At 42.5% G+C, this 24,482-nt stretch overlaps 1 protein-coding gene and 1 long non-coding RNA gene across 2 annotated transcripts in view; one reads left to right on the top strand and one right to left on the bottom strand.

Annotated features, from left to right (window-relative positions):
• Positions 1-11,906, top strand: part of LOC307156380 (uncharacterized protein) — a 67,496-nt gene extending 55,590 nt beyond the window's left edge. The window contains exons 7-13 of the mRNA XM_079867691.1: positions 8,392-8,478; positions 10,094-10,156; positions 10,245-10,322; positions 10,634-10,662; positions 10,754-10,828; positions 10,967-11,037; positions 11,155-11,906. Of these exons, the coding sequence (XP_079723817.1) occupies positions 8,392-8,478; positions 10,094-10,156; positions 10,245-10,322; positions 10,634-10,662; positions 10,754-10,828; positions 10,967-11,026 (392 nt within the window). The 3' untranslated portion in view covers positions 11,027-11,037; positions 11,155-11,906. The remainder of the gene's footprint in view (positions 1-8,391; positions 8,479-10,093; positions 10,157-10,244; positions 10,323-10,633; positions 10,663-10,753; positions 10,829-10,966; positions 11,038-11,154) is intronic.
• The window catches only part of LOC307156695, a 343,191-nt gene that overhangs the window by 262,261 nt on the left and 56,448 nt on the right, over positions 1-24,482 (bottom strand). The gene's annotated exons all lie outside the window — the stretch shown is intronic.

Below are 24,482 nucleotides of genomic sequence, written 5' to 3'. Positions count from 1 at the left end.
GGCTGTGGGGCAACAACACGGCCCGCTCCGAGAGACCAATCATCCAGCCGCGAAGGTTCGGGACCCGGTGGAGGGTTCCACGCGAGCCCGACATTCGCGACCGCCCGTTCGAGCATAGCGGCCATTTCCGGATCCTGCTCAGCGGAAGCCACCACACCCGAAGGGGGTTTTCCCGCTGAGTCATCACCGGAAGATGACCGCTCTCCCTCCGATGCCGCGATCGACATCTGGTACTCAGGCGGCTCTCCGAGGGAGACAACCGGAACCACACGAGGCGGCTCCGGAAGCTCCACCGGAACAGCCAATGGCAACGAGCTACTAGAGGAGTGAGAAGCCCGTGAGGATCTTTCACCAGACGGGACGTTCTTCACTGTAATCCTCATCCGCTCACCAACAGGAATCACCGAAGTAGCCGTCTGCCGAACTGAACTGGCTGACGAACTAGATCGGGGATTCGCTGAAGGGACTCCCCCATGTCTCAGGGTTCTCTGTCTTGAACGCAGCATCGCCAGAGTCATGTTCGTGCAATGAGAACATGACTCGTTCACAAACGCTGCCTCAGCATGCTTTAAACCCATACACGAGAGTCAGCGTTTATGACCATCTTCCTGAAGAAGAATTCGACCGCATCCAGAAACGCACTGGTGAAACGACATCCTGAAAAGGACGCGAAACGCCCGTGATACTCTTTTAGAAAGAAGAAGAAAGGAGAAGAAAAACTCTGTTCACATGCCGAAGCACTGAGGGAACACCACGGCAGATACGATGGGGAAACTGCAAGCCCGTGTGCTGCCCTCACCCAATACCAGCCGTGAAAACAGCTTCTATTTTTTTTTTTTTTTTAAAGAGGAAAACTCGGCCAGCAGCAGGAAGCGATGGTTGCTGAAGCGCTGTCACACCAGCACCAGAGGATCTTCTCGTTCCAAAGAGGACTCGTTGTATTTAAATTCTTCTGGCAAGAACAGCAGCTCACACAGAGACACACTGGATGACTCCGAAGCAAAAAGCATTGACGCAATGTTTACTTCCGCCCAGGGACGGACTGACAATCTGTGCGTTCCGGAAAAGTCCAGAACGGCCGTCCAACCAAGGGCCGTCGGCACAAAAAAAAAGTCTAATAAAGCAATATGAACAGCCAACAGCAGGGGCACTAATATGATCACTTATATGCTACGTGTAAAAAAAAAAAAAAAACTGAGAAAGAAGAGTAGGCCTACTAGCCAGTTTGTGATTGGTCCCCGGCCGCACAGTCGCATCAAAATCGTGTCAAATCGCCGGCAGAATGGCTAGCAGAAAACATAAGGAGAAAGGTGGATGGGAAAAATTAAAAGAAAAGAGGGCCAAGTCTCTCGATACTGATGCAGCAAAATGTAAAAAGCTCACAGAGCTTTTTGGTTGCAGTGCAACTGCCAGCATCACTGCTTCACTTAGCCAGAGTGTAGAGGACCAGCAAGAGGAAGCTGAGCCTGAGCATCCACAGCCTGGTCATGATGAGGGACAGACAGCAGAGTTAACTTCACATCAGCAAGAGGTCCTGGTAAGTGCCAGTAGCAGGACACATTATTATAGGCTGGCTTTATCCCTATCTTAGCGAATTGCATAGTCAGCTATCAACATGGGTGTGCATCATGATTATGAAAATTATCGTGCCATTTAGTGCTGTCAAACTTAACGAGTTTAATCATTTCTGTTAGGGTAATATGAAACATTAAATGCATTAGAAATTGATTGTGGGTTGACCGCGATTTCACTTCGTTGTATATGAGATGTTAGTGAGCTCACTTTTTCTGCTAGAATGAAGACTATGGTTTTTAATTAAACGGGAAAACACCAGGCATGCATTGCTACCACTCTAAGCGTACTAAAAAACAGGGAAGGGCGCTACTTTTAGCTGAAGAGACAGATTTTCTTTTTTTATTACCTGCTTCATGTAGTTCTACTTGAACACGGGGTCAGTTTCAGCAAATATGACAAAGTTAGTTTTATAAGGCTTACCTACTGCACTTTTAAATTAGCTCACATTATATTTGAATAGAAAGTTATAGTCTAATAGTAACTATATATTTTATAATTACAAGTTTGTGTAATTTGGGGTTTCTGTAGCCAGTGACATTTCATTATTTGTATTTCATTTTCAATGCAGATGTAATGGCATTGTACATTTCTTGTTTTTATTTGAAGGCTGAGGCTTTATTAACCCCCTGGGGTCGGCGGTATCGCCGGCGATACAAGCTCGCTTTTTTTCTTATCAGTTAAAAAGAAATTCATTTTGCTCTGTTGACTTTGATATTACAAACAAGTTTCATACATCAATCGATTCTGTTAAATGTGTATTATTTTTGTGTATACTCACAATAAAAACAAAGTGTTGTGCTTTTTGCCAAATAAAGAAAAATAAACGTGATGCGAGTTCTGCCTTCTCTCTGTCGGTGTAGTCCATTCTGAAACGCGTCCGAAAATGAACTGTAACTCAGCGAATACTCAGTCAAACAGACATACAGACACACAGGCATGAAGCTTGAATTCTCTTCTTTTAAATGAAGTAATTTATATAAAAAACAAATATTCTCATCTTGTGAAATCTGTATTAAAAGAGAGCGATTCCAGTCGAGCTCATTACAGCTCATTCAAATGTAATGTGACTCCGCCCACGGAGAGCGCGCGCTATTCAAACGCAAATGTCTGAGGCAATCCACGCAAACCTGTGAACGCCCCCATATCAGCTCGAGAAAACAAAAGTTTATTCAGATCATTACTTGTTTACACCGTCTCGCAGCGCTGTGAGGAATAATAATAATGGAAAATGTCCCTCAGAAGTGCGGGTATTTCGAGGAGCAAGGATCCGACTGAGCTGAGGAATACAGTAGTAATTTTTTTTTCCTTCTCAAGTGAATCGCGTTTCTGTGAATGAACGGCAGCCGCAGAGATGCGCGCTGTTTACCACAGCTCGCAAAAAGACAGTTTAAATTTAAATCGCGTGTGTGAATGAATGCTGATGTTTTAGCAAACTGCATTGCTATACTGAGATGAGTAAAAATCGACTGAAATATGTTGAAATAAAATGTAGGCTATTTGTATAAGCAACGTATTAAACTGCAAATTAACATTTATATGGTCTAATATTTCATAAAAACAACGTTACAGTCAGGCGAAATATGAAAGACAACATTTTGTTGACTAGATTTGGGTACAGTTTTTACTGTAGAATATACTGCCACATCAAATAAGCTTTTGTTTAGCAATTTCTGCTCATATGTTCTATATATATATATATTTCACGCGACACGCAAGCGTCTTGGTGTAATAAGGATCCACTGGAGGCAAGTTGAAAGATGAGAACCAAAGTGCAGTTTATTATAACTAAAACAAAACATGAAACAAAAATATGGCGTGGCATGAAAACAAAAACCAAAGCATGAACATGAACTTTGCACAACAGCAGCCTACAGGAAACAATACTTGACAAAGACACATGGCAAACATGAGGGCTTAAATACACAGACTAATGACAAGACAAGGGACACCTGTGAACAATGATCAGACAATTAACCAATGACAAGACATGGCAGGATCACATGACAAACAGGGAATCACATGACAGACATGGAAACAAGACATAAAACCAAAACGTGACAGAATCCCCCCCTCTAAGGGCGTCTCCCGACGCCCAACAAAACCAAAACATCATAATACCAGGAGGGTGGTGGAGTGGAGGAGGTCATGGGGGAGGGATGGTGGGCCAGGCCCGTGCAGGGGGACAGGACATGGGACGTGGCATGGCGTGGATGGGCCTGGGTCGTGACATGGCGTGGGCGGACCTGGGCCGTGGCAAGGCGTGGGCGGACCTGGGCCGTGGCAAGGCATGGACGGACCTGGGCCGTGGCAAGGCGCGGGCGGACCTGGGCCGTGGCAAGGCGCGGGCGGACCTGGGCCGTGGCAAGGCACGGGTGGACCTGGGCCGTGGAAAGGCGCGGGCGGACCTGAGCCATGGCAAGGCGTGGGCGGACCTGAGCCATGGCAAGGCGTGGGCGGACCTGGGCCGTGGCAAGGCGTGGGCGGACCTGGGCCGTGGCAAGGCGTGGGCGGACCTGGGCCGTGGCATGGCGTGGGCGGATCCGGCAGTGCAGGAAGCCAGGGCGGATCCGGTAGTGCAGGAAGCTAGGTCGGATCCGGCAGTGCAGGAAGCCAGGGCGGATCAGGCAGTGCAGGAAGCCAGGGCGGATCCGGCAGTGCAGGAAGCCAGGGCGGATCCAGCAGTGCAGGAAGCCAGGGCGGATCTGGCTGTGCTGGAGGCCAGGGCGGATCCGGCTGTGCTGGAGGCCAGGGCGGACCAGACAGTTTAGGTGGCCAGGGTGGACCAGACAGTTCAGGTGGCCAAGGTGGACCAGACAGTTCAGGCGGCCAGGGTGGACCAGACAGTTCAGGCGGCCAGGGTGGACCAGACAGTTCAGGCGGCCAGGGTGGACCAGACAGTTCAGGTGGCCAAGGTGGACCAGACAGTTCAGGTGGCCAGGGTGGACCAGACAGTTCAGGTGGCCAGGGTGGACCAGACAGTTCAGGTGGCCAGGGTGGACCAGACAGTTCAGGAGACCATGGCGGCGCGGCCTCCATGGTCCTATCAAGGACCCTACTGCCCCCCCCCCCCCCAATTTTCTTGGGGACAGCTATGGGGTTATGGGCTGGAACAGACATCGACTCCAGAACAGAAATGACTTGAAAAGTCTTAGCAGTCGTGACGTGAACAGGCTCTGGCTCGGCAGACGTGACGTGACGTGAACAGGCTCTGGTTCGGCAGACGTGACGTGAACAGGCTCTGGCTCGGCAGACGTGACGTGAACAGGCTCTGGCTCGGCAGACGTGACGTGAACAGGCTCTGGCTCGGCAGACGTGACGTGACGTGAACTTCAAATGTGTGCACCGACCACACACACCATATGGCTGTGGCCATAATTGTTAGTGTAGCCATAACTGAGGATTCAAGATTAGTGGCAGCCATCCTTGCTGAGGGCTCAGGTTCAGGCGTGGCGGCGGTCATCTCTGCTGAGGGCTCAGGTTCAGGCGTGGTGGCGGCCATCTTGTCAGGAGACACAGGCTCGGCGGCGGCCATCTTGTCAGGAGACACAGGCTCAGCGGCGGCCATCTTGTCAGGAGACACAGGCTCGGCGGCGGCCATCTTGTCAGGAGACACAGGCTCGGCGGCGGCCATCTTGTCAGGAGACAACGGCTCGGCGGCGGCCATCTTGTCAGGAGACACCGGCTCGGCGGCCGACGTGGCGTGAATAGACTCAGACTTGGCAGGCATGACATGAAGGGACCCAGACATGGCAGACATGACGTGAAGAGATTCAGGCTTGGCAGACATGACGTGAAGAGATTCAGGCTTGGCAGACATGACGTGAAGAGATTCAGGCTTGGCAGGCATGACGTGAAATGGCTCAGGCTTGGCAGATACTGTGGGTTTGTGGGGCTTCTCCTCAAAACCCACAGTCAATGAGGAACCGCTCAATAATAGGGCATAGTCCATGTATTGTGCCAGAGACCAATGAATTTTTCCCCCAGGTAGCTGGTAGCAAACAGGCTCATTTAAACCTACCCTAAAAATGTCTTTGAGCGCCACATCATTAAAATCCACCAGGTGAGAGAGTTCACAAAATTCTGCCACATACGTTTCAATGGGAAGATTCCCCTGGCGTAGGTTCAGGAGGACAACCGCTGGATTCATTGTAGTAGGTCAAGTATTCTGTAATAAGGATCCACTGGAGGCAAGTTGAAAGATGAGAACCCAAGTGCAGTTTATTATAACTAAAACAAAACATGAAACAAAAATATGGCGTGGCATGAAAACAAAAACCAAAGCATGAACATGAACTTTGCACAACAGCAGACTACAGGAAACAATACTTGACAAAGACACATAGCAAACATGAGGGCTTAAATACACAGACTAATGACAAGACAAGGGACACCTGTGAACAATGATCAGACAATTAACCAATGACAAGACATGGCAGGATCACATGACAAACAGGGAATCACATGACAGACATGGAAACAAGACATAAACAAAACCAAAACGTGACACTTGGAAGCGTTTCCATGCAAAATTGAATAGGAAAATCTGTTTATATGTCATTTTGACACGAATACATATTAATAAATGTCATTTTGATGTTTAAAAGTGTCTAGGTTTTGACATAAATGCAAATATAAATGCAATTTTACAAAATATTATCGATATTCAAATACTGCTGTATTGAATGAACAGCTTTTAGCAAACTCTACTGCTATACTGAAATGAGGAATATATACTGTATGTGTTTTGTCCAAAATAAAGTCATCAACTAACTAATAAATCCTTTACTTTGAAATACGTATGATAAAATGTATACTTTAGTTTTGAAAGACGTTGACTAGTTTTGAATAGATTATAAAGTTTTTACTGTACAATAGACTGCCACATCAAATAAACTTTTGTTTGCCAATTTTGCTCATATGTTAAATATAGTATGTTTTGTCAAAAACAAAGTCATCAAATAATACGTTTTGTATACTTTAGTTTTTACAAAGAAAGATTACACTTGAATTGTTGTTGTAATTGTAACCTTTTTAATAAAAAATATATATTTACAAGGTAGATGTAAACAAACTATTAAAAGGTAAAAAAAAAAAAATTCTTTAAATAATTTGTATTGTGTTTTATTGGTGACAAATTTGGGGAGAGGATAAATATTCCAAAACTGAAAATACAGTATGAGAATTAACTGCACAATTACTAGACATGTTTACCTTGGATATTATACAATTTGCAAGCACAATTTGTGGCAAAATAAAAAAAATTGCGATGCTTCCAACTGTGAACCAATTTGGTAGTGTGTGTGTATATATATATATATATATATATATATATATATATATATATATATGCCATCTGAAATTTTCTTCCAGAATAATCATTTTTATGAAGCTTGTATATTTAAGTTAGCTATAGGTGACACACCTGAATGAATGGCTCATTAAGTATGCAGGGACATTGTCTCATCAGGTGTGAACTACTAAATATGCATGATCGTTTACGCCCCATCCGCATATTGGCTTTCCAAACTAAAAGTGTTTCACAAAACTTAAATCAATGTATCGTTTTATGTGAATGAATAGGCAGGATGATTTTCACATCATTTTGAAGAAAAAACTCTAGGCGACTAGTCGAAAGTCTTATTTACACATATCAAAAATGAAAACATGTACATACATGTGGCTCACATATTATGGTAGTCCTATTTGTGCTATATAGAGTGAATTTACACCTTTGCCATTAATATGTTTATAAGCAACTGAAAAAAGCACAAATGTCAGGGCATGTCAGAACATCTCAAGGACCCCAAAAACACCCCAGACCCCAGAGGGTTAAAGGTGAACTATGCATTTTTTTAGCTTAATTTACCTCAACTGAACAGCTTTGTAGTCATTGGAATAGTTATATTACTTTTTTCGGGTTGAATGGTGGTCGTCTCGCACCCCCCGAGCACATGTGAGCCGAAAAACCACCCTTGCAACTTTGGGCCGGCGGGCCTCAGCGTCAGGAAGTATCGCGTGATATCAGGTCTCACGATGTAATGAATTGCTTTACGGCACTGCACACATACACTATCTAAACATTTATATGCTAGCCTTCTGTGTATCATTTTTGAGTTTTGACGACAGTGTTGTCAAATATCTATTCTGAAGCTGTAGGGGGAGCTCTATAGAGAAATCCGCGAGCAAAAAGCACCAAAACTGCATAGCGTCGCTTTAATAAACACAACCCCAATTATCATCATTGGGTTTGAGATGTTACTTACTGTGAATACCTTGTCTGATAGGCTACAGTATTGTGGCATAGTATCAGAACATCCTGACTAGTGTCTGTCCCACACGGCTAGAGGCGAATGGCCGGATGATGGGCCTATTTGGGAGAAAGTCCAGGGCTGTTTTTTAGCCCCAATCCGTCCCTGCTTCCGCCTATTATACCCGCGCTGGTAGGCGGGTCGCGGAATGTAAATCTTGCATGCCAATGTCCATTGACACATTTTAATTCTCTCGAAGCCAATTGGCTCCCTAGCGTGATCCCAATTCGTCAGGGAACTCCCCCGACGAGACGTTGGAGTTCCCAGGATGAAAGGGAACAAAAGCTTCTTTGACTCTCACAGAAGAGTAACTCAAAGCATTGCTTCATCAAAACTAATGAACTGCAGTGAAGTAATAGTCCAAAACGTCCAAAACGTGATGCTGGAAATAATAAAGGAATTGAAACTTGACAACAAAAATATTCATTTTATGTAATGTGATGATCAAAGTTAAAATATGAATGTCATATTGTACAGTAATCATCTGAACTAACATTCATCTTCACAGCTCAAGCTGATTCAACGACAGCAGTGAATCCAGTCCACATCACACACTCTCAGGATCCCTCAACTATAAACACACACGTCTCTAAAGGTACATCATCACTGTCTTTCTCACATCAGTGCTTTTCAGTGCATAATGCTAGAGTTATCTTTAGTGTTAACTCATCAAAATATGACTGTCATATTCTACAGTATGATTGTCACATTGAGTTGTTGTTTTAGTTTCATTTCATGGACTTTTATGGTGTGTCCCAATTAGTGTACTTATGCATATTCTATGACGTTTAGTATAAACAGTGAGAGTATTGTGTTCATATAACACAATAAAGAAATCCTCACATAAAGACGATATGTTGAGCTCATCCATGCAGCGCATTCACTGTAGATACATGAAAAACACCAAACAGACATAAAATACTGCTCATCCAGTCACAGAATTATCAAAAAACATACATGTAAAAGTCAACAAAACAAATATACAAAATAAGAGACAAACACAAAATAAGCCGTACACTCGTAATGCTCGGCAACAAGTTTAACATATAAAACTTCAGTTATTCATCAAGTCTGGGTGTCTTATGACCCCAATATGAAATAAACTGATTTAAATATTTATTTATTTTTTTACCTTTAAGAAAAAAAGTTTAATAGTTTTTATAATAGTAGACTGGAGAAAGTTTGTCCTACCATTCACCTCAACAGCTCAGATGAAACTGAAGAGAAAATGAATAACTTCACTTATTTTTTACTCTAATGCTCAATTCACCTTCTTTTACTACATCCTAAGAGTATATACTCTTTTTGTGAAGAAAAGGTGCATACTTTAGAGTGTGTAGCAGAAGAGTAGACAAGCTTTGGGACAACCTATCACGTTGTGTCTTTAACGGTTGATCTCTGTTCATTCTGTCACAGTAAACTGGCCTGTAAATCATCTTGTCACAGTTAAAATCCTCCACATTTAATTGAATTTCCTACTGTATCGGAGAGAAATGCAGAAGCACGTTGATCTGCAGTCGCGGGTCTTTCATGATGAGACTCTCCTCAAATTAATGAATAATGATGCATTTAACAGTTAATGGCTAAACGGATCTTTATAAAAGTAACATTGTTATTGCTGATGAAATATAACACGGATAACATGAAATTATCAGGTTAAACTTTGATTAGTCACTCAAACCTTTATCTAAACCTCTCACCATCGGTCGCGGTTGGAAATAGTAGACCATCCGGAGACTTCTGGCACACTCTTCAACATACTGTGCTTTGGGACACTTATTTTAATCTCACACACTGTTGAGGAAGGATAGTATGGACATTGAGACGCAGGGCAAGGCTGTGTTTACATCCACTTTTTATGCTTATCCCTCGCTAATGTTGCAGGAGTGTCCACTACTGGAGAACTCTTGAAATGTGTTTGAATGAAATGCTCTAAGTCCTTTATCACATGTAATCTGATATGGAGCTGATTATAAATTATAAATTTGTTTTACACACCATTATATAGGCCTGTATGTATTATTGGGCTGTTGGAGAAAATATATTTTAAAAAATATATAAAATTAAGTCTAATATCATACGCTATAGAGTTGTGTGGTGTGACATACTTCATGCCGCATTGCATGCTGGGAGCCATGAGTTTTATACTACGGTTTGCTCCTGTAATGGAGAAATCCTGAATGCATCTCAACTAACATTCATCCTTTCAGCTCAAGCTGATACGACAACACCAGGCACAGACTCTCAGCATCATTGGAATAAAAACACACCAGGTACATAATCACAGTGTTTTGTCTTTGTCTATAATTGTCCCCAATCTGCCCTGTCCGTCTCTGACTCTGTGCTCGATCTCTTCTTCAGTCATCATAGCGATTTCTGTCGCTGCAGTCGCTGTTCTCCTTCTTGCTCTTCTCTGGCTGATCTACAGAAAAAGAGCTGGTGAGTTTTCAGATTTACTCCTTTACAACAATTAAAAACAGTTCAGATGAGCAAACAAACACATCATGTTCAGATTGTAAGTATCATAGAAACATGTGGATTATATGAAATTCTCAAACAGAAGTTTATTCCTGCTGAGAAATCCTGTAATGTCAATATCACAGAGTTATCAAGTCAACAATCATTTTTATTATTTATTTTAATGCTTCAACAAAATCTGATTGTTGAAAATATTAATGCTTAACATTCTATCTTTTGTACATGTGTGTTTGTCCATAAATACTCATATTTCATGAGACACTTGTTTTCAGATCATAAAAGAGGGACTGGCGACTCTGCGGTGAGTTCAGTAATGCAGTGATTTAGATTTGATTAATGTCTTTAAAGCTCAATAAAGTGTCATTCATGCAGTTTAACTGTTTGTTCTGAAGGTCAAATATGAGAATGATCATAAAGGGACGAATGAGACGATCAACGTGTCCATTCCTCCCGCTGCAAGAGCCAATGTGAGTCCACTAAATCACCAAACATTACGTTCAGTAATGTGATTTAAAAGCTGTTGTGTTATTCTACATATTATAGTGAGAGATATGTCTGTTCTGTGTGTTAATCTTGATTCTCTGCATGTTTGCATTGATGTTTAGGAGCAGACAGATGATCATGTGACTTATTCTGATGTCACTCTTCTAATACAAAGCCAGTAAAATCACTCAATGTGAGTAGATACCAGCACATGAGTTTGACTCTCAGATAAATGAAGCTCAAGCTCTGATAATAATAATAATTGCTGGGGTTCAAACATTGATGGACAGAATCTGTGCTGTTCTTTCAGGATCATGATGATACAGTGACTTATGCTGCCGTCACTCTGTGAACAAGAACAAGACCTTCACAAATCATCATTAATGATACAGATCATGAGCTCATCATATCAGGAGCAGACGGGAAGATTTCATCTCTCTGGTGTTTGGAGGAATTATATATTGTGTGTGAACGAGCAGATATTTGTTGAATGTCCTGTGAATATGAATGAGATTTATTGAGCACAGAATCTCATCTATATCATCACAGTACAGTACAGTAAAGTTAGAGACTGAAGCCCTGATGTGTTTTCATACAGGCCAGACTCAATCTAGCGTCTCACAAGCCTCTTCCATGAGTCGATAGTCTGTTTATCCGCTGGATTTCTGTCTGAAAACCTTCATCTTCATGCAGAAGCTCATGCTGAAATGATCCTCTTGCTTCAGCTTGTATATCAGCTGTTTCTTCTACAGAGAGACATCCGTCTGAGAATTACATCAGTGTCTGCTCACATTATATTGTCATAAAATATCCTAAAATTTGACTTTGCAGTGTGTATATGTCACGCAATTAAATGTCAGATATTTCTTTCTTTTTTTCACACGTGACAATAAAGAGCATGAAAAATCATGGGTTTAAAGAAAAGTTGTTGTCTCTTCCATTCCTGTAAAAACAGACATAACTAAACTTGCTCCTTTTAAAACCCCTCTATTTTAAAACCCACCAGCCGCCGCAGTAACTACAAAGCTATTTGAGGAAAAAAATATTACTGATTTTCAATGGAATAAAAATAAAAATAAAATAAAAATAGGGGGGACCTAGGATGATAACTACATAGCATCAACATAAAATCACTTACCACTGTCAACATCACACTCTTGAGTGTCTTCTGCCTCGATGGTGCTGGAAGTGGAGGCAACTTGCAAACTGAATCTGCAATCATTTAACATTTTTTTTTGTTATTTATATGGATTGTGCTAAATAGTTTTGGACACTGTTACAAAAAAGAATAAAACATGTAACTTGCAATCAAACGGGCTATGTGTATGCACTTTTGAATGAAACAGGGTGTGGGGTGCACACAACACAAGACTTAAGTGGGTTTCAGATCAAAAAGTAAACTAAGGATAACTACCATTACCACACATTTCTTCAAAACAACTCACTTTTTTTGTAGAAAAGCAGCTTTTTGCAGATTTTTTTTTAAAATCAATGTAGCATGCTTAGGAATAATAACCTACAACCTACCGTTCTGTTGGTGGCTTTTGACAGCCTCCTAGATGTTCCTTTGTCGGATTAGGCACTTGAACAGCCTGTACAGGGTTGGGATACTCAGGTGTAGGACTCATAAACTTCAGGTGTAGGACTTCATAAAATGCTACAAAGATTAAAATACAATAAGTTCTATTGGGACCTTAATACACAGTATGCCAGATAGCTAGAAGTTGGTGATCCACTGGCAACCACCAGGTCAAGTCAAGTCAAGTCAAGTCATCCTCATTTATATAGCGCTTTTAACAATGTAGATTGTTTCAAAGCAGCTTTACAGAGATAAATGTATAATTTAAGGTAACAGAGATTGTTTGGCTTTATAGCGGTTATTAAGTTATTTTCCAGATAAAGTTAGTTTTGATTAGTTTTGATTTTGACCACCGGAAAGCAAAACGCTGTCAACCCCTTGCTATCTCGGTATTGATAGCAACATGGTTAGCGCTTGCCAGTTAGCTTAGTATGTTATGACTTTACAGATGGCAACATGTGTTGATTTGTTGGTGAAATGTTATGGGACCAAAAATGTCACTATGGGACCAAGTTGGTGTGAGGTACTTAAAGAGTTAGAAAATTGAAAAGGTACAGCAGATTCGTTTTCCGCTTGTTTTTCCTCTTCTCTGGTGGATGGTCCAGGCACTTCAATGATTTACAGGTCTACAGGAGGATTTTTATTCTTGTTCAAACTTGTATTTCAGCTTACCGAGATCCCTGCAAAGTACAAAATGTACTGTTAGTAAGGTTATTAAAGTGATAGTTGTGAAATTTAAATAATTTCATCAGCCTTGTGACGTTCCAAACCTGTTTGACTTTCTGTCTGTGGAACCCAAAAGTAGATCTCAGGCATGTGACCCCTGTCACCGTTCGCTTTCACTGCATGATACACAAGCAGAAAAAAATTGTGTAAATCATTCATGAAACCATTCTTATGTACACTTGTCTAGTTAAATTCAATGCAACAATTTATGTAAAAATGGTTAAGCTCCAAAAATGTCCCAGAAAAGATCCTAAAAATAATCAATGAGTTCACAACTCATGTGTTATGGGGCTGTGTTGTAAGTCTTCTGAAGCCATGTAATAGATTTTTCCTTTTTTTTTGTCGAAAAAGACCAAACTTGAAGTTATAATTCAGAGTTAAAATGTCTTATATTCAAATGCAAATGATAAAGATATAAGAAAAAATGCATAGCATTATTGGCGCCAAACCTGTGATATTATTTTTCTGAGTAACATGAATGAGATTTGAGAGCATGAGGGAAGATTTTCAAAGAATAACTGATTAAAAAACACAAGTACACAGTCAAACAATACAATTTCACACAGAGAAAGTTCATAGTAATAAAGTACTTTCATGTGGTGCAGGTACTTACTGTAACTCAATTCAATGTTGCCACTGAAATGTTCAGATTATTTTAGAAATGTAATGGTTGTTCTGGGGAAACAAAAGAATAAAGCTGATTATTCACAACATAATATGTATTGACCAGTAAATGGCTTTAAAATGGTATTTGAGAGAATGAGAGCACCTGTAGTAAGTAAAGTTAGGCTAAACAAAAACTGACCAAACTATATTAACCTGCTTTTGTTATTCATAACAAACGCCAATGACAACAGCAGGAATCAGCTAAATTAGTTAGGCTATATCAGCAATTTGAAGACACAGTTGTACAGAATATGTTGAATTGAATGACTAAATCAATCTAAGACAATAAGTCAATAATTTCCATTTGCTCATTAGATCAAGTAGTTAGCATCGCGGCTAAAACCTTCATACCAGATACTGTGCAATAAACGAGTGGTAAACATGTAGTCATGTATAATAAATGTAGTTTATATGTGTTTGAATATATAGTGAGTAGACTCTGTATTTATATTTATTTGGCGAGTTTACAAACCTTGTAATGGAGAGCCGAACAAACGGCGGAAGCTTTGATGAGAGGAGCCGTTACTTTCAAACCCGATGACGTCGATCGATCAGCTGAGCTTTGTTGCGCGCGAGTGGCGCGAGGATCACTGAAGCGACGACAGCAGAGGAATAGCAGCAGTTTCGTGACAGAATAAAACTTCTCTCCTCCTGGTTCTTCTTTTTCATATTATTAATATTATTATTATTTAGTGTTGTTGTTTAAAGGGGGGGTGAATTGCTGTTTCATGCATACTGAGTTTTTTACACTGTTAAAGAGTTGGATTCCCATGCTAAACATGGACAAAGTTTCAAAAGTTAAGTTGTACGTTTGAAGGAGTATTTTTGTTCCAAAAATACTCCTTCCGGTTTGTCACAAGTTTCGGAAAGTTTTTTTCGAGTATGGCTCTGTCTTACGTAAGAGAGAGCGGAATTTCCTTATATGGGTCCTAAGGGCACTTCTCCGCGGCCGCGCGCACACTCGCAGACCAGAGAGAGAAGAGAGCGAAAGCAGTACGTTACCTCAAAGCGCTCTGCTCGGCTTTAGGGAAGTCAATGTCACCAAAGAAGTGGGTTTTTGGTTGGCAGGGCAAGACAACCCTGCACAGATTCCCAAAGAACCCAGCGTTAAGGGAATAGTGGATGGAGTTTGTTTTTTCGAAGCATCAACGGAGGTTGTGCACGACTCTTTGTTCCCTGCATTTCGACGATGATTGTTTTATAAACAAAGCCCAGATCGACTTATTTGCAGATCGTCTAATGCTTAAGGATCGAGCAGTCACGGTGAGTAAACTACTTCAAATGTCTCTCTGTGTTGTTGTTAGATCAGTTAGCACAGCTATAGCACACCGCCCACACGGCCCGCCCCCAGCCGCTCGGTTTTTTCCGGAAAGACTCGGTACAGCCAATCTTTAACTTATAAATATAATAAAACTAAAGACGTTTTGGAGATATGAAGGATGCAATACTACTCTATAGGTACTCAAGATTAACAGGAGATTGAGTGAAAATGAGCATTTCACCCCCCCTTTAAGGTTTAAATTACTTAATAAAATAGGCCTGTACTAAATAAATGTAAGCTACCCAGGTGAAAAAGACATAGGCTAAATGAATTAAAAATGCATTAAAGTATATTTGTATTGTAGGTCTACTAAAAACACACTCAAGTACATTTTTAATACATTTAATAGTACGTCTTTTTCACCTGGGTATGTATACTGAATCAAACTTAAGTAGCCTATAATAATAATAATAGGATAATAATAATCTTATTCTGGCCTCACTGAACCATTGGGTTCCTCCAGATGCTGGCTTTAACATAAGAGATCTTCCAGGAACCACTTAAATGTTAAAAGATCTTCCAATAACCCTTTTATCGCATTCAAGTTCCTCTATTTTCCCCCAAAGCACTTCGAGGTCTCATGATAATGAAAAGGTGACTCCAGAACCTCTGAACTAAATACAAAGTGCTTAAAGGATCCCATAAGTTCCAGCAAGAACCTCAAAGATTGTCAATGCTCCTCCAGTAACCCTACTATAGGAGAAAGAGCTTTGAGGCACCTAAATTACATTTTGAAGTTCCTTGAGTATCCGACAGGATATTTGAGGCTCCTTTAGTTTTTACAGTGTACTGTTAGTTTTACTGCTTCTATTGTTCTCATTTGTAAGTCGCTTTGGATAAAAGCGTCTGCTAAATGAATACATGAAATGTAATGTAAATGTAAATGACCACAACTAAATGCTTTATAACTACCTGAATTAACCATTAATTATTGACACACTAAGTAAATATTACAATATGTCTGAATAATAAGATGTATGAATGTACATTTAAATAGTTGATTTATGTAACACAGGTCATTAACTCGGGTCACTAATATTAATAATTAGTATTATTTTATTTATATCGCTATAAAACTAATAGTAAGAAAAGAACATGAAGTATAATGTATTTATTTTATTATAAATAATCCCAAAAGAAAGAAAAGGTTCCTGAACTGATTCCTGATTGGTGGGGTGAAAGGTTAGCCCCGCCCCCTGTTGGAGAGTTTCCAGAAGATCGCGCACAAGCAGAAATGTAGAGAGATTGCGAACGACACGAGAGTGAGAGCAGATGCGATTGAGTGATTTGAGGGAGAACAAACTGTATTTCGAAGCATCACTATAGTCTAGCGGTTTGGACTCCGCCTTATCACATGGGCGGCCGGGCTTGAATTTGTCTCAGAAAGTTTTTTGTTTGTTTAGATTGTATTGTTGGGTGGCCATTACACTGTCCAGTCCATATTAATCACTTTCTCCCTCATTTATCCAGTCTAAATAACTCCATCATTCCCCTCTGTTAAACAAAAGCACTGCCCACTTACAAGATTATGAAACAGCTAAACTTACAAGAACTCAATTATTTATTTATTTATTTATACATGTGTATATGTTAATGTATCATAACCCATCTAACAAATATTGAGAATTTTGTTCTGCATGATATTAGTATTGACCAGCAGGTGTCGCTGTGTGCATTCGGAACCTGGAGAAATCAACCACTTTTACACACATCAGGCTGGAAAGCTTTAAAGTTTCATGAAGCTTCATCTCGCCATCACTACCTTCAGGTTCACTTAGCTCAACAGTTATACGCTATATTAGCAATAATGATTATTTTGGGAGACATGGATGAGCTTTGATTGGTGGTTCCCATCATGCACTGCAACATTAGGCTTTATGTTTATTGTCACCAGTGATGGTTGGTTGGTCAGATGAGAGGAAGTTAATAACCACAGGAGGAGCTGATGATGTTTAAAGGAGGAGCTGTATGTGTCACTCAAACATCTGATGATGAAGAATTATCTTCATATTAAGAGTGTGTCAGTGATTTGAACAGCTCTCTGATAAAGACTAATAGTTTATTCTGGAGAGTGTGTTGTTTGCTTTAAGTCAGGAAAAATACTATGATTTAAAACTTCTGAGATATACTGTGTAAAATGATCACTGAGATATACTGTGTTTCAGGAACCAGTGGAGTGGATGATGTGTTCATCAGTTCTGGTGAAAATGCCTCTCTGTCCTGTAATAAAACTCTTTCTGACTGCAAATCAACTACATGGATCTACTATAAGAGATTCAGACAATCAGGGATAGTTGAACTGATTACAGGAGGGATAAAGAATAAAGACTCGGAGAGACATGAGAGACTGAGTCTGGAGTCTGACTGCTCTCTGAACATCAAGAACGTCACAGGAGAAGATTATGGATTATACAGATGCAGACAATATGTGAATGGAGAACAACAAGGACCTGATGCTGAAGTTTTGCTGCATGTTCTTCATGGTAAGTTTATGATTATGTGGTCAATTTAAAAAGGGCAGATTCTCCCTTTAAACTCAGATGATGATTGAAGAGTAGGGCTGTCAACTTTAGTCGTTTAGTCGACTAATCGGTCGATGCCGTCTTGGTCGACTGACATTCTCATTGGTCGACCAGTCGCATAATTGTTTTTTTGTTTTTTTTCACCAATAAAGAAATTTTCATTGATTTACTCCTTGATATTTATTCCTTTATAAGCAGTTATATATTACTGTATTCTAAATATAATTAGCCTATGTTTTATCCCCAACTTTAAATGCTTTAATTTAGGCTATTTTGTAGACTTGTAGTCAAGACCGCCTAAACCGAGACCAAGACACTACCAAGACCAGAGGGTATCGAGACCAAGACAAGACCAAGACCAAGACCAAGACAGACCAAGTCGAGACCAAGACCAAGTCGAGACCAAGACCGAGACCAAGTCGAGACCGGATAGTGATTTTTTTACTAATCTGCTGCACTAGGAGGGGGAAAAAACAGACTAGTTGAAGCTAAGCAATAACTTGTGAATTCAAGAACAGCAGCATAGGGTTCAGCCGCAGTTTACATTCAATACATATTAGATGGTATTACTTCAACTACACAGGCAGAACAATACAGAGACAAACCATGTCATGTGTGTGACTGTGAGCTCATTGTAAATGTTTTTTGCAGACTGGGTGAGATCAACTATGTGTAGCAATTGCATGACGGCTGTTACTGCACAATTAGAGGATTGAGACTCCCTTAACTTTAGTGTACTGTTGAGGACTGACATGACTGGTACTGACTGGTTCATCTGACAAAACATCAAACACCTCCAAAACCATCTTGCTCCTCCAACAACTGTCTAAAGAATGAGAAATATGTAACCAATTGAAATTATACTTAATGTGTAGATTAAATCGTATAACATCAAATTAAAGATACACAATTATAAACTTGGATTAGTCCTAATGTTTAGTCAACACAACGGAGATATGCAGATGATATTTAAAAGACCATTTATTTAGTCTAACACCATCTTAAATACAATACTGTAATCAAACAACAACACAACACACACACACACACACACACACACACACACAGAGAGAGATATCAAAGACACAAATTCATCCAAGCAAATGCCTGCCTATCTCTGCCGATTTCGGAGTCTCAAGGGGGTCGCACACCGGACGCGCAGCTCAGCGCCGCGCCGCGCCGCGCAGCGCCACGTCTTTTAAATTCGAACACATTATTCTCTATGAGAGTACACACACCGGCGGCGCCTTTCGGCGTCTGTCCGCAACGGCTCAGGACCGTGTTCAAAATCCTGCCGCGCCACAGAGCGCCATTTACATAGTTTTATATTAAATTTACATTTATGTGTCTCAAATCGTAGTTAATGTATATACGGACTTAACCCCGTGCTGCAATATACATTTAGTTTTATATTTATTTACAGAAATCAGAAAATTGCTGATGCTATTCGGATTTTCAGGTGACAGTTGTCCTAGACGTGGCGCGGCGCGGCGCTGAGCTGCGCGTCCGGTGTGCGACCCGCTTCAGACTCCAAATGAACCCATTCTGCAACTTTTAAATACATAATTACATTTTTAAAAACGAAATTATAGGCGGGATCCGAAAGTTGGTCGTTTTGTCGCTATGGTTACACACACAACACACACACCGTTGGCGGTGCGCTCAAAGTCATCTGTCAGTTGTGTAGTTGTGCAGTTACCCAAAATGAATGACTCCTGAATGAAGTTAAAACCCATCATGTCACTGATATGTGTTTTTTAAACCAAGTGATCAAAGTGCTCGTTGCCGCTGCGATCAGTGGCGCGGATAAAATGTTTTCTCGTGTGGCTCGCGCACACGCCGCAATGTCAGCACTCGCGCACAATGTCAGCACTCGCGCTTCAATCCGTTCCGTTGCGGATAATAATTGCATTATCGAACGTTGTGTCGTCGTGGATATTGTAGTATTGTATTTTGCTAAATCCCCCGACCACTATGTCGGTCTGAGACAGCGAGACCTAGACAAGACCGAGAGGTCCGAGACCAAGACCAAGAGGTCCGAGACCAAGACCAAAGACCGTCAAGGCCGTGACAAGACCTAGACCATGTAAAAGTGGTCTCGAGACCGGTCTCGAGACCAAGACCGGTCTCGAGACATACATCACTACTATTTTGTAACAGCGCCACAGTTTAGCGCGCCACGTAGAACACTCGGGACACTGCACTAGTGATATGAAACGCACACAGTCTGTTAACTTAAGCAATACTTTTAAGGTAGTCTAATATTTTTCTGACTAACAAATTACTGACACAGTAAAGGGTAGATTTAAATAAAGAAAAACAAAATTTAAATAAAGAAAAAAATGAAATTTAAATACAGAAAAAATGAAATTTAAATAAAGAAAAACGAAATTTAAATAAAGAAAAACTAAATTTAAATAGGCCTAAAGAAAAACTAAATTTAAATAAAGAAACCGTAAACAGGGACCGTAAGGGGCCGGTGCTAAGTGGATCGGGCGGCAGTCGAAGGCGGGGGCCTAGACAACCCGATCCCTGGACGCGGAATCTAGCTCTAGGGACATGGAACGTCACCTCTCTGGCGGGGAAGGAGCCTGAGGTTATTCGTGAGGTTCAGAGATTCCGACTAGAGATAGTTGGGATCACCTCTACGCACGGCTTGGGCTCTGGAACCACACTCCTCGAGAGAGGATGGACTCTTCACCACTCTGGAGTTGCCCATGGTGAGAGGCGGCGAGCTGGTGTGGGTTTGCTTATAGGCCCCCAGCTCAGCCGCCATGTGTTGGAGTTCACCCCGGTGAACGAGAGGGTCGCTTCCCTGCACCTTCGGGTCGGGGATAGGTCTCTCACTGTCGTTTGTGCCTACGGGCCAAACGGCAGTGCAGAGTACCCGGCCTTCTTGGAGTCCCTGGGAGGGGTGCTGGAAAGTGCTCAGACTGGGGACTCCGTCGTTCTACTGGGGGACTTCAATGCCCACATGGGCAGTGACAGTGACACCTGGAGGGGCGTGATTGGGAGGAACGGCCCCCCTGATCTGAACCCGAGTGGTGTTCTGTTATTGGACTTCTGTGCTAGTTACAGCTTGTCCATAACGAACACCATGTTCAAGCATAAGGGTGTCCATCAGTGCACATGGCACCAGGACACCCTAGGCCGGAGGTCGATGATCGACTTTGTGGTCGTTTCATCCGACCTCCGGCCGTATGTCTTGGACACTCGGGTGAAGAGAGGGGCGGAGCTGTCAACTGATCACCACCTGGTGGTGAGTTGGATCCGATGGCAGGGGAGGAAGCTGGACAGACTCGGCAGACCCAAACGTACTGTGAGGGTCTGTTGGGAACGTTTGGCCGAATCTCCTGTCAGAGAGATCTTCAACTCCCACCTCCGGCAGAGCTTCGACCAGATCCCGAGGGAGTCTGGAGATATTGAGTCCGAGTGGACCATGTTCTCCACCTCCATTGTCAACGCAGCCACTCAGAGCTGTGGCCGTAAGGTCTCCGGTGCCTGTCGAGGCGGCAATCCCCGAACCCGGTGGTGGACACCAGAAGTAAGGGATGCCGTTAAGCTGAAGAAGGAGTCCTATCGGGCTTGGCTGACTTGTGGGACTCCTGAGGCAGCTGATGGGTACCGACGGGCCAAGCGGACTGCAGCCCGGGTGGTTGTGGAGGCAAAAACTCGGGCCTGGGAGGAGTTCGGTGAGGCCATGGAGAAGGACTATCGGTCGGCTTCGAAGAGATTCTGGCAAACCGTTCGGCGCCTCAGGAGGGGGAAGCAGTGCCCTACCAACGCTGTTTACAGTGGAGGTGGGCAGCTGTTGACCTCGACTGGGGATATCACCGGACGGTGGAAGGAATACTTCGAGGATCTCTTCAATCCGACCGTCACGTCTTCCATTGAGGAAGTAGAGGCTGAGGGCTTGGAGGTGGACTCGTCCATCACCCAAGCTGAAGTCACCGAGGTAGTCAAGAAACTCCTCGGTGGCAAGGCACTGGGGGTGGATGAGATCCGCCCTGAGTACCTCAAGTCTCTGGATGTTGTGGGGCTGTCTTGGCTGACACGCCTCTGCAGCATCGCATGGCGGTCGGGGACAGTGCCTCTGGGATGGCAGACTGGGGTGGTGGTCCCTCTTTTCAAGAAGGGGGACCGGAGGGTGTGCTCCAACTATAGGGGGATCACACTTCTCAGCCTGCCTGGGAAAGTTTATGCCAGGGTACTGGAGAGGAGAATCCGGCCGATAGTAGAACCTCGGATTCAGGAGGAACAGTGTGGTTTTCGTCCCGGTCGTGGAACACTGGACCAGCTCTATACCCTCTCCAGGGTGCTGGAGGGTTCATGGGAGTTTGCCAAACCAATCCACATGTGCTTTGTGGATTTGGAGAAAGCATTCGACTGTGTCCCTCGCGGCATCTTGTGGAGGGTGCTCTGGGAGTATGGGGTTCGGGGCCCTTTGCTAAGGGCTATCCGGTCCCTGTACGACCGGAGCAGGAGCTTGATTCGCATTGCCGGCAGTAAGTCAGACTTGTTCCCGGTGCATGTTGGACTCCGGCAGGGCTGCCCTTTGTCGCCGGTTCTGTTCATAATTTTTATGGACAGAATTTCTAGGCACAGCCAGGGGCCGGAGGGGGTCAGGTTTGGGGACCACACGATTTCATCTCTGCTCTTTGCGGATGATGTTGTCATGCTGGCCTCATCAAATCAGGACCTCCAGCATGCACTGGGACGGTTTGCAGCCGAGTGTGAAGTGGCTGGGATGAGAATCAGCACCTCCAAATCCGAGGCCATGGTTCTTAGTCGGAAAAGGGTGGTTTGCCCGCTTCAGGTTGGTGGAGAGCTCCTGCCTCAAGTGGAGTTGTTCAAGTATCTTGGGGTCTTGTTCACGAGTGAGGGAAGGATGGAACGGGAGATTGACAGGCGGATCGGTGCAGCTTCTGCAGTAATGCGGTCCCTGTACCGGTCTGTCGTGGTGAAGAAGGAGCTGAGCTGCAAGGCGAAGACACTTCCTCCAGCTCTTCCGGGGGGACACCGAGGCGTCTCGGTGTCCCCCCGGAAGAGCTGGAGGAAGTGTCTAGGGAGAGGGAAGTCTGGGCATCCCTGCTTAGACTGCTGCCCCTGCGACCCGGCCCCGGATAAGCGGTAGATGGATGGATGGATGGAAATTAAGTTAACCTAAATTAAAAACGAGATTAATTTAGATTGATAATAATGGGTAAAAAGTTTAATACATTTTGTTTCTATTATTCTATTTTCCACAATGTCAAAGCAACAGCAGCAATACAAGCTCAGACATGCACTTCGGTCCATACAAACTCCGCTGTTCTGCACTCTAGCCAGAGAACACTCCCGTTGCTGGAACACTCAGGCGTCGGTTCTATTTCTAGCATGCACGCGTTTTCCGCGTGGCTCAAGCCGCGCCTGAGACGCGTGTCTCACGCAGGCAGTGTGCAAACTCCAACCTATTAACATGGGAGCCGAAATAAAAACAGACACCCAACGCAGCTGAGACTCTCACGCCAGCAGCCAGTGTGTCGCCGGCCTTATTCAAGTGCGAATGAGAACCATTTCGAACCGTTTCACGGGGGATCCCAGGTGACAATAAAAAAATAAAAAAATAAACGTTTTTTCGTTGTTGTTTTATAAATGGTCTATGACAATTGTTTAATAAATGTTCAATCAAAATGCAAAACATCGCGTTTTTTTTTTTTTTTTTTTTTGTCGACTAATCGTTGTGCAGGACAGGACTTTGGTCGACTAAGCATTTCTTTGGTTGACTACAGCCCTATTGAAGAGTCTGTGATTTGTGTCTTGTGTTCAGTTTCAGTGTCTCCATCATCATCATCTTCATCATCATCTTCATCATCATCTTCATCCTCACAGACTGAGATCAGTCCAGGCCGCTCTGTGACTCTTTCCTGTCTGTTGTATTCTGGACTCTCCTGTGATTATTGGGTCATTTCTAGGGGATTAGAGCTGTTGTGGGTGAATCAGGCTGGTGTTGATCTGAAGACAGACTCCAGATATCAGATATTATCATCATCATCATCAGCTCAATATCCCTGTTTCATCACTCTGACTACAACACTCCTGAATGAAGATGACAACAGAGAGTGGAGATGTCATCTTACTCAGGATTATCAACTCAAGACCTCAGTCAGATACACTGTCAAGTATTCAGGTGAGAAAACACTCTTTTCTGACAGATTTGTGAAAACTTCCACAGATTGGCTCTACTCTTTCTGATGGCTTCATACGTTTTGGAGTTGTAAAATATTAGTGGTCAAAGTCATAAACTGCATAACAATCCTTATAATTCCCAATATTGGCCTCCTACATGGATCATACATGATATATTGCATAAATCAGACGAGTGTATTAAAGCCTAGTATAACCCATGTAGGAGGTCGGTTTTAGGAATTATAAGGCTTATCTCTCATATAAACCAGGAATAAATTATACAGTAACACAGTATTACAGTTATACAGTAATACAGTACAGTCTCTTCTCAACTACTGCCTTCTCCTCCTGACAGCTTGAGAGTGAAGTAAGAAGATAATAGATGACAGACTCGTGCACATATTCATCATTTCTGTGATGTGAAGCTCCAGTATTATGTGATGATGATGTTGTGTATATGTGGCATTATGTGTTGAACTGAACTAACAGACGTGATCCACAGATCCAGCTGATACAGCATCAGAAACTGAAGTCAGTGTGACTGCTCTATCATTATACAGAGGTACGACACATTCATTTATACTGACAGCTTTATAACATTAAACTATCAGTCAGTCTGTAAATGCTTCAGCTTTAAGTCAGGAAAAATACTATGA

The sequence above is a fragment of the Squalius cephalus genome, assembly GCF_949319135.1.
Source record: "Squalius cephalus genome assembly, chromosome: 1".
Taxonomy (NCBI): domain Eukaryota; kingdom Metazoa; phylum Chordata; class Actinopteri; order Cypriniformes; family Leuciscidae; genus Squalius; species Squalius cephalus.
This window is presented reverse-complemented; position numbering and strand designations above follow the sequence as displayed.